Source organism: Fukomys damarensis, unplaced genomic scaffold, assembly GCF_012274545.1.
Source record: "Fukomys damarensis isolate Sample0158 unplaced genomic scaffold, DMR_v1.0_HiC HiC_scaffold_26, whole genome shotgun sequence".
NCBI lineage: Eukaryota > Metazoa > Chordata > Mammalia > Rodentia > Bathyergidae > Fukomys > Fukomys damarensis.
In genome coordinates this window covers 32243405-32262776 of record NW_022900938.1, presented here as the reverse complement: position 1 = coordinate 32262776, position 19372 = coordinate 32243405, and the positions used below count along the sequence as shown (strand labels likewise).

General features: G+C 34.6%; 2 protein-coding genes across 9 annotated transcripts in view; one reads left to right on the top strand and one right to left on the bottom strand.

Annotated features, from left to right (window-relative positions):
* Slc4a10 (solute carrier family 4 member 10) overlaps positions 1–12418 on the top strand; it is a 319554-nt gene extending 307136 nt beyond the window's left edge. For 2 of the 8 annotated variants that reach the window (XM_010606837.3, XM_010606840.3), the window contains 4 exons: positions 1930–1997; positions 4862–4978; positions 5783–5821; positions 10336–12385. In XM_010606837.3, coding sequence (XP_010605139.1) covers positions 1930–1997; positions 4862–4978; positions 5783–5795 — 198 coding nt within the window. In that variant the 3' untranslated portion in view covers positions 5796–5821; positions 10336–12385. Of the gene's footprint in view, positions 1–1929; positions 1998–4861; positions 4979–5782; positions 5822–10335 lie in introns of all 8 variants that reach the window. The other 6 variants (XM_019204974.2, XM_010606839.2, XM_010606841.3 and 3 more) reach the window with 6 other exon arrangements.
* A 6055-nt stretch (positions 12419–18473) lies between these two features.
* Dpp4 (dipeptidyl peptidase 4) overlaps positions 18474–19372 on the bottom strand; it is a 73791-nt gene continuing 72892 nt past the window's right edge. Inside the window, exon 26 of the mRNA XM_010606844.2 lies at positions 18474–19090. Coding sequence (XP_010605146.1) covers positions 18989–19090 — 102 coding nt within the window. The 3' untranslated portion in view covers positions 18474–18988. The remainder of the gene's footprint in view (positions 19091–19372) is intronic.

The window sequence follows — 19372 nt, the reverse complement described above, 5'->3', positions numbered from 1 at the left end:
TATATATATACATACTCTGCTCATGGCCTCCAGGCTATACATACAAGTTTGTGTGAAGTACACATTATATCCATAAATTCCGCCACTCCTGATTGTAAAGCATGCCTAATTTTAGGCTACAGATTTGTGCTTAAATGGGAAATTTTAGACTAATAGTAGTCTATATTTACCTTGAATTATGTCTAATAGCACTGCCAAATGACACAAGGAATAGGCATAAAATGAAAGAAATAAAATACATCTGATGGGCCTTAAGAGAAAATTTTTTCTTTAAACAGTTGAAAGAGAAAAGAATTAGTTTCTAAGATGCTAAGGAGTATGATGTTAGCCCCATGGAGTATAAAATAACAAGGTTCTGCTGGGACTGTATAAGCAAAGAAGTAGTAAAACTCATGCAGCTTCCTGAACTCTCCGTGAGCACAGGCTTAGGACAGAGGTACTGTATGCATTAGCAGAAGTTCCTGTAGGGTGGGGTCAACTTTGGCCAGCACATTGGGAGAATGCTGCAAAAGTGAAATGAGACCTGCCTCCACATTGCATTACATATTCATAGGTTAGCTGAAGAGGCATTAGAAAACACTCTGTCTCTTTAAATATATTGCAAGAAATATGGCATAGAACATTTAGACTATGGAGTATGCAGGTGGATGGCCAAGGGTTGAATATAGGGTACCCAGGAACAGCCTTGCCTGTCAAGATAAATGACATCAGTCAAAGGCCATGTCTCTTTAGCAGCTGGCTTAGAACTAAATGGAATGAATTCTGGCTGGCTGGTTTAGGTCAAGCTAGGTAAACTGTTATAGGCCAGCTTATCTGTGCCGAAAGAGGGAAGGAGATGCACCTTCAGGGCCATTGCCATGCTTTCTCACCAGTTCTCATTTGAGCAGCATCACTTAGTTCTTTGTGTGAATTTAAAAATCTTATTTCTGGAGCCAAAATTTCAATATTTTTAAGTGGTCTAAATAATTCTTTAGGCACGAGCCGTGCAAGTTGATGCATTGGAAAATAAATGCATTAAAAAAGCTATAATCTATAATTTTCTTTTGTGGTACATGGAAAAAGTTTAATGGTATCATCATTTGAAAACTAAACCAGGACATTTTATTATGGTAGCCATAAATTATCTTCATTGCAAAGATTAATTTAAAATGTGATATGTGAATATCTAATGCATTTGCACCATTTGGTGGAAGAGTACAATATTGTCATTGTAGGAAGTCCAAAGCATAAAACCAAAACCTAAGGTGCATCTAAGTGGAATTAAACTATTATTTCCTTCTCCATCAAGACATTCTTGTGTTTGATCCATTAGGAATATATGTTGTGCTGTTTCTTTCCAAGTCTCTAGAACACTGTGGTTCTCAAAGTATGGTTCCTGGGCCAGCATAATCAACATCACCTGGACACTTGTTAGGTGTCAGTGCTCTCTATAAACCTGCAGAATGAGAACCTCTAAAGGTGGGCCCCAGAAATCTGTACTTTTAACTAGCTCTCTAGGTGATTCTTTGTACAAAGTTTGAGAACCACTGCTGTGAATGCATTCTTCATATCCTCCTAGGAAAGTATTCTGGGAATGGAATTTCAGCTTTATAACAACAAAATTGACTACATTATTCATACTTTTGTTCTTGCAAAATTTAGATTAATTTTTAAAAATTCTGCTTGGAAATTAACTATGTCTTACATTGAGTGACATGAAGGAGATTGTTTTTAGCATTTAAATTACTTTGTGCTATGAGACTCTTATTAATTACTTATGTTCTTGGTAGCTGAGGCTTATTGAAAGGACCTGTGCTAGCATTAATAAATGCAAACAAAGTGGAAGGTCCTGAGGTTAATGAGATAATGAAACATTAATTTGTGTTTCTTCTTTTATGTAAAATGAAGATTTATCAGGTTCATTTTATGTACTTTACATTGTATTTCCAGGAAGAACAAAGTATGCTAGCTATGGAAGATGAGGGCACAGTACAGCTCCCAATGGAAGGGCACTACAGGTAAGGTATATATTTAAAAACACATTGGTGTACGGAGTAACAGAATGTGTTTGATGTGTACTGTATTCTGTTTAAGAATTTCATACTGTGTGGATCCTTGTAGATGTTTGCTGAAGTTATAGTAGAGTAGGGAAAAAAATTTGAGACTATGAATTAGTTTACCTGGGCTCCAGTACTAAATTCTGCTCGTAGAAACTATTCCCAAGTAGCATAAAAAGAAAGGTATTTCAAAGATGTAATCTGTTTCTTGGGTTAAAGAATTTAGTTCTGTCAGCCATTTTAGGAAATATTTATATTTAAATATCTGTATTTATATTTTATATGTTAAATATTTTTCATATTTCATATACAAAGACTAGCAAAGGAAAGCAAATTCCTACAAGTTATAATAAGAACCTTTGCAAATATTTGGCCTACCATATGTATTCATTTTCTCTCTCTCTTCCCTCTCTCCTTCCTCCTTTAGTTTCTCTCAATGTAGCTTAGTTTTTTTGTTAAATTTTGTTTTAAGTACTATTTAGTACCCAATTGACTCAAAATTCTTAGGGATATTTTAAGGCTATGCCAGTAAGAAAGCGGGAGAATTTCCTTTGTGTGTGGGGAGGTTCTGTCATAGTATTAAAAACAAAATACAAGAGAACATATTGGATCTTCAGAATCTTTTTCTAAAATTATAGTCCCTAAAATTTTAAAATATTAATACCTACCACTTAAGGGTGAGCACAAACATAGAAGGCATTTTAGCTTTCCTCCGCAGCACTTCAAATCCTACTGATTTTGTTGCATCTGTATATTCCCAAGTGTATTCTGGGGAGACCTGGTTTCATGTAGTACCACTGCCAGAAGGGTCTTGTAGTTAAAAAATGCTCCGTGTTGCATTCCAGTTTAGAAGTTCACAACACACACTGGCATATGACATAATCTAAGTAGTACTACATTTTATTAAAGTTTACTTTTGTTGAATCCAGTCTTTTAAAAACACTTTTGCTCATATGACTAGTTATCACATAGTATCATGAAAATCTTGGGTTCACATGATGCTTTTTTTGGAAATTAGTTGATGTCATGCTTTGAGCTACTTAGAAACTATCTAGGCAAATAAGAAGAATCAAAGTACACATTTCAAGGGCTGGGGATTTAGCTCAGTGGTTTTGCTGCCTGCCTCACAAGCTCAAGGGCCAGAGTTCAATACCCAGTACCAAAAAAACAAAAAACCCAAAAAACACATTTCAATATTGGGTAAGGGAAACAGACCCAAGGTTTTGTTCATCTTAAGTGCTGAGTTTGTTACTGACTTGTGACCAACTACTGATGTGCTCATGTGAGGTCAGCTTTGGGTCCCTATTGACTCGGAGCATAATTGCTTCAAAACAGAATTATCTTGCTCACATGTAGTAAGAAAGGTACCATTTTATGTTACTGAAACTTTATTTTACTTAGTCTGTGGTAAATTATTTTTGCCATTTGGTTGTACTTCTACACCTAAAGATTGTTTTAGAGTATCTTGAGTGCTACCTATAATTTCAACCATTTTTAAAGGTTAAAAAAAAAAAACAGCGCCTGGATATTGTGGATTCCTGCAACTACATGGAAAGAACTCTGTCAATAACAGAGGCTACATTCAATTTTTCAACAAACAGCTATTGATTAAGCTACAAATATTCAGCTTTGTCTGGCTGTTGGATGGACAGCAGTGAAAAAATGATTGAGAATCCTTGTCCTTATTGTATTCAAGTGGAATGCAGTAGAGAACAGGACATAGACAAATGAACAACCTTTAACATAATATTTCAGCTGGTTGAAAAGTGCAATGAAAACGAAGCAAATAAAATGGATGAGAGTGGTTATGGGATGGAAATAGTTTTAACAGAATAATCAACAAGGACCTATCTAGGAAGGTAACATTTGAGCAAGCAGGGGAAGGGTTCCACCAAGTGAAGGAAAATTATGGGCAGAGGAAAGAGAACCAAGGCAACAGTAAACCTGTAATGTTCTAGAACAGTCAGGAGACATATCATAACTGGAGAGGAGTGAGCAGGAGTGAGATGGAAGGAGGAGGTGCAGGCAAAAGAAGAGGGGACACCGAACTGTAAGGCAGTTATTAGAACTTGGTTTACTCTGAGTCCTGTGATGCCCCTGCAGGATATGAGGAGACAAGGGATTTGCAGTGCTACCAATGTCAGGAGCAAGAGCCCCAGCAATGCACATGTAGGTTCTAATCTCTGAAATGAATTAAGAAAATCACAGCCCAAACCTATATCTATACAACTAGAATATTTTCTTCAGATTTTTCACACCGTCAAATCATTGAGCTATTCAGGACTTCTCAATTTTAATCATCAAGAATATAATAAATAAAATGTGATATATATACATACCATAAAAGATTACTCAGCCTCAAAGGAAAAAAAAAGAACTTTTGATTTATGTTACTACATAGCTGAACCTACATGATAAATTAAATAAGCCAGTCCCCCAAAAAGACAAATACTGTATGATTAATTTCATATAAGGCACTCAAGATAGTCCAAAATCATAGAGACAGAAAGTATAATGGTGGTTTCCAGGAATAGGAAATGAGGAGTTACTGTTTAATGGATACAGAATTTCATTTTTACAAGATGAAGAGTCCTAGAGATGAATGGTGATGATGGTTGAACATTATGAATATTTTTAATAACACTTAGCTATGCATTTAAAAAGTAAGATGGTAAATTTTATGTTGTGTATTTGACCACAATAAAAAATTGAGGGAAAATATTTCCAGTAGACATGACAGTTTCCTATGTGTAGTTTCTATCACTGACTAACTATAGTTTCTTATGTAATGTCTATTATCTTATTTTGGACAAACTTCTACATAGAGATGACCCATCTGTGATCAATATTTCTGATGAAATGTCAAAGACTGCCTTGTGGAGGAACCTTCTGAGTACTGCTGATAACTCTAAAGATAAGGAGTCAAGCTTTCCTTCTAAAAGGTTTGAATTTTAAAATAATGGAAATATACTAATTCCAATTATTTTATTATGCACATCTGTTAGCAAAGGAATATTAATTTAAAATTTAGATTTAAAATGTTTCCGAAATTATTTTGAAAAGAGGGTAAAAATTATCAATTTTACAGAAACTAGTATATTTTTCAATTTCTCCTTTTCAAATTAAAAGCTTTCTCCAAAACTATAATAGTGTTGGTAGGGGGTTGGAGCTATAAATGAGTTCTAATGCATGGTAATTTTGGATATTCATTTTATCCTATTAATTTGCTATGTTATTTTATTGAATTCTTTCAAAACCTCCAGAGACCCTTTTAGATGTCTGATCACATTTCCCACTTCCTATTTCCTTTTTAAAAAGTGATATAGAATGATGGTGATATAGAACCTATTCCAAGTTCCTGAAAATTTTCCTTAACCTCCTTATCCAAAAACCTTCAGCTATCAAAGTTCTACTCACTCTTACCTGTCTATATGTAAACATCTAAGCTAATATTGTAGTTTTGGATACTGATTTTCAGTGCATGCCTAGGGAAGAGTGTGTCTTTAAATATGGAGAGTTATCAGGGGATTTTGAATTGAATTTTTCAAAATTTATAAATATGAATTTAAAATATACCATTCAGTCTTCTTAAATGTTAATCTGAAAGAAAAGAAATTCTTGTGTTATGCTAGTATCTCTTTTTACTAGTGAGCGACTTAGAACGATATGATTATTGAGTTTTTTTATTTTAATAACCTTAAATTAACTTTTTCTACTTAATTTCTGTATTACATTTTTGTTATAAGCTCCCCTTCCTAATCACTCTAGAAGCTGATTCCCCAAAGGTAAGACCCTTTCCATCAAAACTATTCCTTGGTTGCATTTCCTTATGTTAAATGGTGTCTTCTGGAAAACTGGTCAGCCTATGTCCTATGTGAGTTTTGGGGAGGCAAAAGACATGGAGAGTCTTGGTTTCCAGTGTCCGAGTTTAATGATGTTAGTAAGTGGGTCTGAAACTTCAGTCAATTTACTTTCTTTTCCTAATTTATAGAAATACATCATATATCTTAATAAATGTTACAATACTGTATTTAGTAATGTCACCAAATTTCTAGATTGGGAAAAGAAAATTTGCCCTTTGAATTAAGAAATTGCAAATCTAGGAGCTTCCATTTCTGTTATGGTGCATTGAGACCTGGCTTCATGAGACATAAAGGGAAACATAGGTCATAGAAAAGAGGCTATGTTGTACTTGGAGAATACATCTCTTGTTGCTAGTTTTTGATCACCCCAAAATGGCATGCAGCTTTAGGGTCATGTCTATACCAAACAAAATCAACAAGACCATCAGTTCATACTCTTCACCCCATAGGCTGGGGAATCGGTTCCCTTTCCTTGTCATGCCCTCCCTTTCCATTCTTTTCCTCCCACCCTCCCTCCCTCCCTCCCTTACCTCCTTCCTTCTCTTATCCCTCCTCTTTGTCCTCCCCTTCCTTCTCCCTCTCTGTTTCCTTTTCCTCATCTCTTGTTCTCAGCTGCTGTAAAACTTACTACAAAGTAGATAAAAGAATTCTGATTTTGTCTTTAAGTGCAGCTTCAAAACCACCATGCATTACTTTGCTTTGGTCAAGCAGTAGTAATGTTTTATTCTAAAACATACTTTATGCTCCTTTTCCCCCAAGTCTTTGCTAGAGTCTGAGAAAGTAATCCTCACAATAATTTTGTTTGTTTGCTAGAACTTTTAAAAGAAAATCAAAGTTATGAGAAGGGTGGTTTCTCAGGTGGTGGTGCCACCTGCCTCGTAAGCACAAGGTCCCAAGTTTGAACCCCGGTACCAAAAACAAAGCAAAACAAAAACAAAAAATGAATACTGTAGAAATAAGTTTACTTAGATTTACTTTTCATGTGATATACAATATGTGGCATTTTTGTGTACAAAATATTCCTTGGTTTCTGGTTAATATCTTTCATTTTCGTAAATACTGGAAACTCCGACAGAATGAATGTGGTTTGTAGAAATCCTAAAGCCTTCAGTACTTTTAAGAGCAATATTCTCCAAAAGCTACTGCCTTCTCTCAGTATCTGTTGAAAGCATTAAAATATGACAACCAAGAATTACAAAACTTTGGTATCTGTTGTCATATCCACTGGGAAAAAACAAAAACCAATAAAAAATGAGACAAAACTCTCTAAAAACCAAGTTACCAGGCCCTGTCTCTCAAGACCTAAACTGATTTTGATCTTTAAGATCTTTGCAATCTTTGATCCATGCTTCTCAGTTATTTTCAATCCTTCCTTCACTCTAACAGGTCTCGTATAAATCTAACTTTTTAAAAGCAGAGTTTAGAATAACAGTATATTTTTCTCAATGATTTCATTCACTTTTATTGTCAAAAATTTTACCCAGTTTGACTCCAAGTAAAATCTAAGAACTGAGAGAAAATTCTACCTTGTCTATAGGATGTCTGCTTTTGGTCCCAGATAACAATTCCAAACATATATGTGACAAGCTTCTTTGAAGCTTATCAAATAGATTGGTAAAGACAAGTCTCACTATAAATCCACATTACATCAGAATAGGTGAAAAAAAAATTTTAAATTGATACCCAAAATTAACTCTTTTGGAAAGGTACCTCTCGGTGCTAGAAAAAGCAGCGCTTAATTTTGCCTTGGTGGTGGGCTCTGGGACCATCCTTCTTGCTTTTCCTTTCCCAACCTAACCCTGCACCTCCCACCACCTTCTTCTGTCCTGGATTCACTTTCTTTGCTCTGATTTCCTATGCCCAGTCTCTGTCATGCCTGCTTAGTAAATATTGTTCATAACAATTACTCTAGTGCCAATGAAAATAAACAGCTTCATAGATTTCTTAGCAAGATAGTAGTGGCTCACTTTTTGCTCTCTCTTGAACTATTACTTTCTTATGTTTTAAATTGTTTTAAGGGCAAGGATAGTGCTGTCTATCTTGTGTTCCTAGGTCTTTGCAGAGTATCTGGCACATAAGAGATATGTAATATGGTTATTATGATAACACATAATGAATATGCAAAATGTATTTATTACAATGAAAGCTCTAAAATTGATTGGCATTTCAAAAAATGAGTGTAACAAGAAATCCACAGAGAGTCACAAAGTAAAAATATTAAAGGGAGAATATTTTTTCATGGAATTCCCAATCTGGTTATAAAACTTCTGCTTATGAAATTTGTTAAAATCTAATCTATTATCCAAATCAATAATTTTAATGAGGGTGGAATCCTGTCATTTAATCCATTATTATTTCATAAAAAAGAAAACCCCATTATAGCCAAAGCAGATCGGGAGGAAGCATATCAAGCTGATATTCTGAATTTCTTTTTCTTCATGGCTCAGTCACTAGTAGTGCCATTGGAAACTTATTTCTTTACCAAAAGTCTATGAAGCTCTCCTATGTCTCAAAGTATAGTGCACACAAGAAATGTGCACCTATAGAGATCAGTATGTCTCTGTCCCTCACAATCTCATATGGATGGGATCCATCATTATATCTTTCCAATGCCTGTTTTCAAGTCTATTGAACTTGGAAAAACTAGTGTCCATATTATAAAAAACGAAGAGGCCATCTAATACAAAATTTAATTTACATATGAAGAGACCAAGTATCAGAGAGATTAAATAGTCAAAGGTCAGACCTCTCATTCTGGGAACTAAACCCAGACTTTCCAGCCCCGAGCCCCAGGCTCCCTACACTGCCCCATTCTGTCATCTTGCATTGGCTTTGCTTGGAAGAAAAGACTAGAAGCCAGGTAAAGCCCAAAGAAAAGTTAATTTGGAAAGCAGAATAGCAGACACTTGTCATATAAAGGAACTTAAAGTGGAAGAAAGTGAGTCATACAGATAGAGGAGTTAAAAATACAGAGTTAAGGCTCTCAACACGTCATGTGCACACTGTCATCTCTTCTCATGGAAAGAGAAAAGAAAAAGGAAAAAAGTTGCTTTGCTCTGACCTGTAAGGAGTATGTGCTGAGAAGTGTGGCAGGCATAAACCCGGGTGCCATAGACACTCGCTCACACCAGCTCTCAGTGCTGGCGGAATGCCATAGATGGCAGAAGCTCCGGCACTTCTTACCTGATGGTGCCGGGTGGTGGTGACAACTGAGAAGGGCTGTTTCTAGCTTGAAATGGAGAAAAAACAATTTTAAAAACATACTCTTAGAATGTGTCTAAGTTATTGACCACTGAGAAAGCTGTACAGGAAGCCCCATAGAAACACAGAGTTTGATTATTACTTGGAGAAGAGTTCCAAAACCTATATCTGAACCTTCAACTATTGCATAAATTTATATTCAGGTCTGACGTTAATAGTAAAAATGTGCATTTTCTTCTTGCTCAGGGCCTCAGAAGTTAGTTATGGGTTGTCGTTTGTGTTATCCTTGTGTCAACAGCAGGGAGGAGGGGCAAAGAGAGGCCTCCCATGTAGACGATCTTGCCATGCACTGAAAATATTGGTGTGTGTGTGTGTGTGTGTGTGTGTGTGTGTGTGTGTGTGTAAAAATTCTGCTGTTCTGGAAGCTCAAACTCTTGGAGTAAGCTTCATATATGTGAGCATATCATTTGTATTTTCCATAAAAACTCCACTGTAAGAGTAGAAAAATGTACAGTGGAAATATATTGAAAAAATGGGCAAAAATGATAGAATCACAATACCAGCTTGACCATTGGTAAAAGGAATTGGGAGATGAAATGAAACAGGTGCCACTTGAAAGTGAGTTTACTCTGTAGTGGAAGAGATGAAGCATCATTCCTGGGATATACATACTAAGGGTTTGTCTGAAAGGAAAGGTCAGGCATCTGGAGAGCAGGATGCAAGGCAACCCACCTCCAAGACCAGAGATGTGCCTGTGTCACCTGACCAAGACATAGTCCTCAGCAAAGATCAAGAGCCAGTACATTCACAAAGGATGAGCCACTTGCAGCAGACTCCAGAGATACCTTCTGTGGCAGTTTGTTTGTGTCATTTACAAGTGTTAGTGCTGTCTTATGACGGGGCATGACTGGCATTTTCAATAATCATATGTGATGCATTTGCCCAAATGAGGACTACAGCATTAATCTCGCATGCTTTTAGAACTATCTTTAAAATGCCTGATTTTTGTTCTTTAGTGCTTGTTTTTTGAATTTTCCCCTCTCTGCAGTTCTTGGTTTCTATTTCATTGAATGCAGAGGATTTTAATCGTTGCTGTCTGCCTATGCTTCATAAAATGAGAGCGTAATATCTAAGGGCTCTTGTGTTGCTTTGGAGTTGATGGGTTTTGTTTCTTAGTGAGCAAAATCTCAATCAAGCCAAACTGAATTGCAAATTTCTCCTTTTTCCTCCTGTAGCACTGAAAGCCGAAAGGAGAAGAAAGCTGACTCAGGGAAAGGTGTTGACAGGGAGACTTGTCTATGACTTGATCTTCAATTTATTTTTTACCTATATATGAGAAGAGTGTTATAATTATTAATAAAACTGCTTTGATCATGTATTGTAAATTCTCTTATCCCAAACCCATCTTCATAATGTAAGTAGTGCAATACTTGTTTCATTTCTGTGCTTAACTTTCTGAACAGTGAGACACCCTTGTGAGCTGATATAATAGCTGATATAAGAATCCATGTGTTCCTTAATGTAAGTTAGACATTTGTAAACACTGGATTCTCATTGTTGGCTTTATGAGAGCAATAGCTTTCTTAAGGAGATAAGTGAAATTTACCTAGTTTATATTTTCCTACTTTAGTATAACGAAGATGCCTGACAATTTCATTCAGAAGAATTTTGAAAGGTAGTCTTACTCCTTTTTATTTTTATAGCTTAGCATTTGTGACTTATTTCACAACACCCAAATCAGAAAAGCTTTTTTTAATAATTGTATTTATGCGTTTCCTTGATTTAATGATACATTTAATACTTAAGACTTTATATGTAACTGAAACTTAAAAGTCATTAAAAAATATAGAAACTTGTTCACAACTTGTTAAAAAGAATTAGACACTAATGCAGAGTCAAGTAATATTTGCTTAAAATTCAAATTATGACTACACGAGCCAGCAGAAAAACTTTATAACAATTTTATGGAATTTTAAATTAAAACCTTTATCAGAAATAGGCTGTTAAATTTCTCTCCCACTGACAGATATTTTTCAGATGAAACTGGAATATCACATGGTAAATCATTGTACATGAAATTCCACTCTTGTATAGTCACTCTGCTACTAATGGTTATGTACTGCTTAAAGCTGGTCTTGAATCAAATCATGTTATAATGTTAGACCAACAGGTCTCCAATTGTAACTATTTTCTACAAAACTCTTTTCCACATTTTTTTTCTTTTCCACATTTTAATTAAATGCATGTTGTGGAATAACAATCTTTGAAATGAAAAATTCAGATTCTGTTTTCGAAGGTTCTGGAGATATTTCAGTCCATATGAAATAATCCATCTTTACTAAGTTTATGCAAGAGGAAGCAAAGTTAAGGATTTTTGAGCATTACCAAAAATATAATTTTTAATTGCATTAGATGGACGTGAAGTTAATAAAAACTAAAGCTGATGGTAATTCATAGTGGAACATTCTTGGTTCTTAAGAATAAAAAGTGATCATCAACCTTATAATACTCCAGTGTCCAATTTTACAATAATTCAGAGCCATGTGGCCTTTATAAACTATTACAAACTCTGTGTATAAATGCACATGAAAAGTGGGGAAAAATCCTTTTTGTGATTAAGCTAATGAGGGGGAAAAGCCAACAAAGCCTCCATTAGATTCAACATTTTGGTACCTTTAGAAAAAAGTATTTCTTCACAACCCTTGATGGAGTTATTTTTATGGAAAATGAGTTAAAGATTTATGGGAAGAAAAATTTGCAGTTAATAATGTTTGTATTTATAAGTACTGAAGAAAAATACAGAAACTTTCTGTTCAAATATGTTACCTTTATGTATTTTATAATACTGGTACTACACTGTAAACATTTCCATTGTTTTATGATTTAGCTAGTCAGTTCCAAAAGTGATCCCCTAGTATTTTAATATATTAAGAAGTGTTCTGTTAAAAAGATCATAGTGAATTAAAACTTTCACATCATCACTGATTTGAATACTCAATCATAGCCAATGAAATTCTGTATTTCTGAGTATTTTTATAGTCATTTGTTCTTGTGTGCATTATAATGCTATTCTTCTGTTAATCCTAATAATTTGAAATCATATAAAATATAAAAATGTAGTGTCGTGTATGAATATGTATATTTACTTCTAATTTCAGATTCCTGGTCAAAATTACTGAATATCTTGAATGTAATTTATTGCAAAGTTTAAGTAATGTGTAAAAGTGACTAGGAAATTGTGTTTTTCACAACTAAGAAATGTTATGTGGAAATAAATATTTATCCTAATATCCTTGCATATTTTAAATTATGATGCAATGTGTCTTGCCTTTGTTTTTCCTTCATATTAATCAGTAAATCAGTGTAGAAAATCTTGATTTTTCAAATATAATATTCAAGTATGCCCACAGTTGAGAGACCTTGGTGATCTGAAGATTGTAAGAATATTTAGACAATTCAAACTTTGCGAACGGAAAATGAAAATAGTACAAGAATGTATTTAATTTTCCCAGAGAAGAGTGTTTTGAGTAAAATGCCATGGATCTTATGACTAGTAAAAAGTTCCAAGGTCATTAGAATTACCCATTTTAGAACTCCTTAAATCCTGTTTTTAACGAATGGGGAAAAGTATTTTCTAAAATGAGTATTCTCCCTATTTGTTGTAAAGTTCAAATGGGACCATTATTCTTTTGCAGCCATCTGGTAGTGTGTTGTAGAGAGAACTGCATTCAGAACTTCTAACACACTAGTTACTTTTCTCTTGACTAATAATTTTATTTTGTAATTGCTACTACTTAACCACATACGATATTGGGAAGTTTTTCCTAAACATAACTTGAATGTGTCCTTGGCGTAGTTTAGACCTGTAATCTAATACTGATGCTCCAATGACAATTCCTAGATCTTTTGGGATTTTCCTTGACTCTTAAAAGTGTGGATAATCTGTTTCCTACTGCATTGATCTACCTGTTTCTGTTTAACCTTAGCTTTTTTAGTCTTAAGCACTTGATTATTTTACTATCTTTACAAGCCTGCTCTTTTTTCAATATGTCCATCTATTTATGAAATGCAATGAAATGAGATTACAACCATTTAAAATTTTATGAAAGCAATTTTAGTAATGTGATTAATATAAAGAGTATCTAAAGATCTACTCTGAGAAGATAATTGTCATTGATTAATGATCATCTTTTAGATATCTTATTTAGTTGTTCCTCAGAGAAAGCTGCAGTTGACTGATAACACTGTCCTCTCCAATTTAGTTTCTGCTGATGAATTGAGCACTATCATTTGTACCGGAACTTTGAAAAAAGGACTATGGTCTTCACTTCTACTGGCAGATTGGATATGTAATATAATGTAATTTGTATTGAGTTTATGGTCTGATTGAAACAGTAAATAACTGAAGGATGAAATTGTGAGAACAGAATGTGAGGAAAATGTTACAGAAGAACCTTTTGAATTAGGATAGAAATGGGTAAAGAAATATGCTTCATTAACTGCAAAGATTCTAAAAACCATGTCATTCTTGAAATAATGATAAGTTAAAAATGTATATTATTTGGCATCACCAGAGCCTGGTATAGTTGATGTATGGTATATTTAGAACTTGGAAAATAACCCAGAATAGTGGATTGTTAGAGGAGGGTAAGACATGTAAGAAAAGGTAGACTTACAAGTTGGAGACCCTATAACTGATGTCAAATTCTATAATAAGATATTTGAACTTTATCCATTAAGACCTTTTAGTAGTGGATATGCATGAATTTTTAAAAAGATTAAGCCTGGCAGAACAGTAGAGAAGATAGTGAGGAAAGAGTGGAATTACTTATTTAGGGATTCTGATTCCAAGATGACTCTCAGATAGTCAAACAAAACTTCTTGTAAACAGTCTCTAAATTTCTATTAATACTGAAACCAAACAGGTTCCATGGGTACTTACTGAGTCAAAATGCAATAGCTTTGTTATAATTCCTTGTATGTAGTGTTTATTTACATATGGACACTATACACAGATAAAGTTATATGTGAAACATTTTCCCCAAACTCATGGTTTAAACACAGTAAGTCTATTATTAAAGAAATCCAAAATCTCAGTGTAATACAGATTCCAGCCAATGACTGCCGGCTCATCAGTTGCAGAAACCACCATGGCACCCTACCCAGCACGTTCATTTCTTGTATCAAGTTCTTCTTTCCTTTGGGTCTGTGTGGAGTCATAGGTTTCTGTAATGTGATATGTTTCTTCCATTTGTTTATAAGTCCTTCCAAAGTAGCAATATTTTACCCCTCCTTTGTAACTCTCCAGAGCCCAGTTCTGTACTCTGCTGTTAACTCAGCCAGAAAAAGCTGTTGACAGAATCATAAGTAAAATATATCAGAAAATGCTAGTGGTTGGCTTGTCGGGAATGAATAAAGGTCCAAAGAGGATTCTTCCTGTTATGTCAGTAACAGTGCTTGTTCAGCAACTTCACATGTTCAGAAACGGAGAGCACGAAAGCCTAAAGAAAGAACCTGTGCAGTCTATGGAGACATCAAGATAGGAGAAGCAGCTAAATAATTATGACCAAGAGGAAAGAAAAGTGAAAGGAGGGCACCAGGCATTGTACATATTTATATCATCTCAGCAGTGCAACAGTTCTGTGAGGTATGTACATTTATACTTTTTTTTTTTTTTTTTTTTTTTTTTGGTACCGGAGATTGAACTCCGGTCCTTGCGCTTGCAAGGTAGGCCACCGAACCGCTGAGCTAAATCCTCGGCCCTGTACATTTATATTTTTTCAAAATAAGTCCCCGGAAATCCAAAAGGCTAAATAACATGCTTTAAATGTTTCTGACTAGTTAGTGATGGCACTGATGATGTAACCCTGGTTTGTCCATCTGAACCTGGCTGCAGGAGACTGTATCTCTAGCAGGAGATGAGACAGGACCGCTTTCCTCCTTACTAGGGTATTCATTCTGGCCCATGAAGCCAGAATCAGGTTAAAATGAGTGATACTTATTCTCAGTATGTTAAATTTTCTGTATCACTCATTTCTTCATGATTAACATTAGAAACCAAGCCTGGCCAGTACCAATGAAATCCTTGTTTTTTTCTCATGACTCAGAGACTTAGCTTTGATAGAAGGAAATTAAAGTACCACAGTTCATCATAATAATCCCCAGATTCTGCATCTGTGGATTTAACCAATTGCAGATAAAAACATTTGGGAAAAATGCAGCTGGATGCAGCATATACAAACGTTTTTCTTGCATTATTCTCTTGAAATATAACTTAAATACTATTTACTTTTAATTAGGCATGATGAGAAGTCTAAAGATGATTTTAAAAGTATATAGGAGGATATACCCAGGCTATATGTAAATACTATGCCATTTTATTTGAATATTCCTAGATGTTGGTGCCTGTTTCTGCCAAGAGGATCTGGAATAAATCCCCTATGAATACCTAGAGTTGGCTGTAATTAAGGGCTTTGGTTGTTTAATAATCAAACTTCTCACAGTATTGACCCTTGCTTTTTAAGTAATTTCACAAACTTGTAAAATCGGCTCAGATGGAAAGGTTATGTAGAATAAGAACTTTGAGTTTATTGAAGTTGAAAGATTTTAAGTACCAGAAAAGTTAGCTTTCTCAACAGCAGTAAGTCATCTATCTTATTATTAATTCAAATCCTTGATATTAAATGTTAATATTGTCACAGGAAAGTGACATGCAGAAAGATCACAGACTTCAACATAGCATGGATCTTATTAATACTATGCCCTGAGCTTTTCTTGCCGAGTAGTGAGTGATGTTATGCATTATAACACAATTTGCCTCTCATTCTTAATCATCTGTACTCCAGAGATGTCCTGAATGTGTATTCTAGGTCACTTAAGATGTATGCAAAAAGATTTCTGGACCCGCAAAAATAAATGACTGACACAAAATTGCACAACAAAATTTTCTTACCTTACGAAACAACCTATGCTTGTTTTTTGGTATATTTTTCATTTAAAATTTATTGAATCTTAAATATTGTACAAGTTTAGTCATATAAATCAGTGTTCTCACATCAATTTAGAGCAAAAGCAGCAAATGTCAACTGATAGCCTGTGAATAAGAAAGGAAACAAAATATCCAGAATGACATACAGTCTGATGTGATCATTGATCTTTATGCCTGTGGCTCTGAGTCATCAAGAATGTGTTAAATTCTGTTCTGTGCCTATTTAAGAAAGCATGAAGATATCTAAGTATTTTTAGCAAGGTCTCCAACAAAAATGTTTAAAAATAATTTAAAAGTGATTTCTGAAAATCTTGATAGAAGGCTGGAGATGTAGCTCAGTAGTAAAGTGTGTGCCTAGCAAGGCCCTAGGTTCAATTCCCAGCATGGCAAAAGGTAAAAATAGAAAAAACTAAAATAGTAATAGGGACTTAAACATTTTGTATCAATTGTGTTGCGATGTGAACCATTTCTGTCTGTGATTAGCACATGTGCCCCTGCTGACGCACCCTAACAGGTTGTTTTTAAAGGGAGTCTTTACCATCCAGTGGCCCATAGAGGCTGGAACTGTCATCAAAGGCAAATCTACACCTCTTAGCTTCCTATATGTTTCAAAACGACCCTCAGTTTAGTTTATCTCCAGTTTATCTATCAACTTCCTTGGCTCATTTTCCAATAAGCTAATTTAAAACTATTACTGGAGAATAAAAGTTGCCTTATGAGGTCAAATAAAAAATACTTTGTATGTGCTCAAATCATTCCTATTTATAACCCCAATTTCCTGAAAAAATAGGTGCCATTACAGAAAAAACATTTAGTATGTTTAAAAATAAAAGAAATAATGAGTTTATAGTGACATTGTATAAATGTTACACACAATGTGACTTTGATGTTATTAATAAATATCTGACTTACTGTATAATATGTGGTTTCAATTACGATGAAAGGATAATTTCTATTTAATTTGCTTTTATGACTATTAATGCTATCTGGGGTGTATATTATTGCTGGTCCACGAAGAAAACTCTGAAAAGATTGGTTCAACTACTCGCAGTGACTGAGCTATATTAAGAAACACAATTATAATTAGAAGCCCACAGGTTTGAATGTCCGTTTATGGTTCCATTGGGTGAGTAGGACTTGAGAATTAGTGAAGGTGAAATGACTCAATGGTGTGCTCTGAAAATATAAGCGAAGCTGGATTTCACAATCCTCTGTCCATTCCTGTGTTTGTGTGTATGACGCAGCAATCTCATGCTGAAGTGATAGAATTTTTCCATTTCTTCCATTTTTAAATTTTTATGCTCTAGCTCACCCTATCTATATATCTTTGTCTAACAAATGGTCTAAAGCTGAGTTTAAGTTCTGAAAGTTAGTTTTTTAAAAATGAGGCTCTTTTGCAAATAATTGAAACAAAAATCATCTTTTCTCAGTTTTAGACAACGCTAGGTCAAATTCAGCATCTGAAATCAATGCTTTCATTTATCATAGTTATGTCAACCAAAAATAATTGGTCAAACACTTAAGTGATGAACTTGGCTTTCATTTTAACTTCTACCGAGTCATCATAGATGCCAAGATGCTATTTTTGGCATTATTTGTTCTTATAGTACAAAACTCATCAAAGTTCCCTAGAATAAAATTATAATTGGTGTATTACATAAATGACCAAAAATATTTTAAGTTCATTTCTCAAAAGCTATGTATTTATAACATAAATTTTACATGTATTAGATGAAATCGTTATGAACTGCTCAACACATTTTTATGAATCTAATTTTTTTTGAAAAATGCTAAACTCCTTGTTTATAAGATGGTCAGGTTACTGACAAAATACCAAGAGCCTTTCTGGACAAATATGTCCATATCTCAGTGTGGTTTAGCTCTGATTCAAGACACAACTCATTACCTTGAAAAACGATGGCACATTTATTAAATGACCTGGAGAAATCTCATGGCATGTAAATGGGAATAATATACAACAATATAGTTTGTTTTTCATTTAGAAAATGAATGAAAAGAAGTTAAAATATTTTTTAATTAAGATGCTCAACGAAATGCAATAAAAATTGATAGAAGAACTCCTTCAAGTTCGAATTTGAGATACAAATATTTTCACCTTTTAACAGAGCAAGCGGACATATTCATATCTCGGTTCCAAGCTTCCTCTGTTCAGTAGGAAACATCACTATTTTTTAAAGCACATTTACAATGCTTTCCCATCACCCTTGCCGTGTTTTTATAGCACCTATAGCCATAACTGGCACCTGGGGGCCTTACATCGCTGGCAGTTTCCTTCGCATTTCTTTGGAGTCTATTCAACTGCTGTGGTTTTACTTAGAAGTCAGTGCTTTGCATATATGATTTCCTGAGACTGTTTGAATAGTCTTTCTCAGAAAACTGTGCCAGTCTGGCTGTGAACAGCTCTTCTCTGAAGGGAGCTGACAGTAGCTTGGTTGGGTTGGTATGCTTGGACTGGGGTTCCTAACCATGCCCTGCCATCTCCTCCTTATTTCCTCTTCGCTTGTCCCTGCCCTAGTGACATCATTGCCCATATCTTGTCATCTCTTTAAAGAAGAGAACAAGATTTGGACTAGTCTAGTTAGAAAAATGAAAACACTGCCTAGGGAACCTATGCAAAGCTCTCATAAAAATAATTTATATTTTTTGTTTCAGAAGCGATCATGGAAATGATTTTAAATGATAAATAAAAACAAAGTGGATAATCCAAATTTCTATAAAGTGGTAATTTGTTGTGAAGACAAAAGTCCTTACTTATGATTATAAGTATGAAATCTGGGGACAGAGGTGACCTTAAATTTCTTGATTTGAGAATATTTTTAAGATCATCATCTTAGCAAGGCAGCCTTGAGAAATGTCTTTTTAATAAGCTTTTTGAGGCGCTAAGGTACAGAGAAGCACTGCTTTATGAAATGGCTCATGTGGGTGTATATGTGCTGGTGAGCTGTGCTGCTTGCAATCCCATGGTCTTCATCCGTGTACCACTAGAGAGAGAAAGAAAAGGTCAGAGTTACAAATCGGCTGTCTTTTAAAAAATGCACATGATCTCTCATGAACATACACCGAATAAAACAGGGTATTTTAATTCCTGAAATAGCTTAGAAACCGAAATGTGATCAAAGAGGGTGTCTGATTTTTCCCCAGAGCTTTTTCAAAGCATATTGACCTGTCCTGTAAAGCCTCTAATCATCTTTTACAGGTGCTGAGAAAATCCACTGTACATTTGGCTTTACTGAATAGTTCTTTAAGCATATATATATATATAT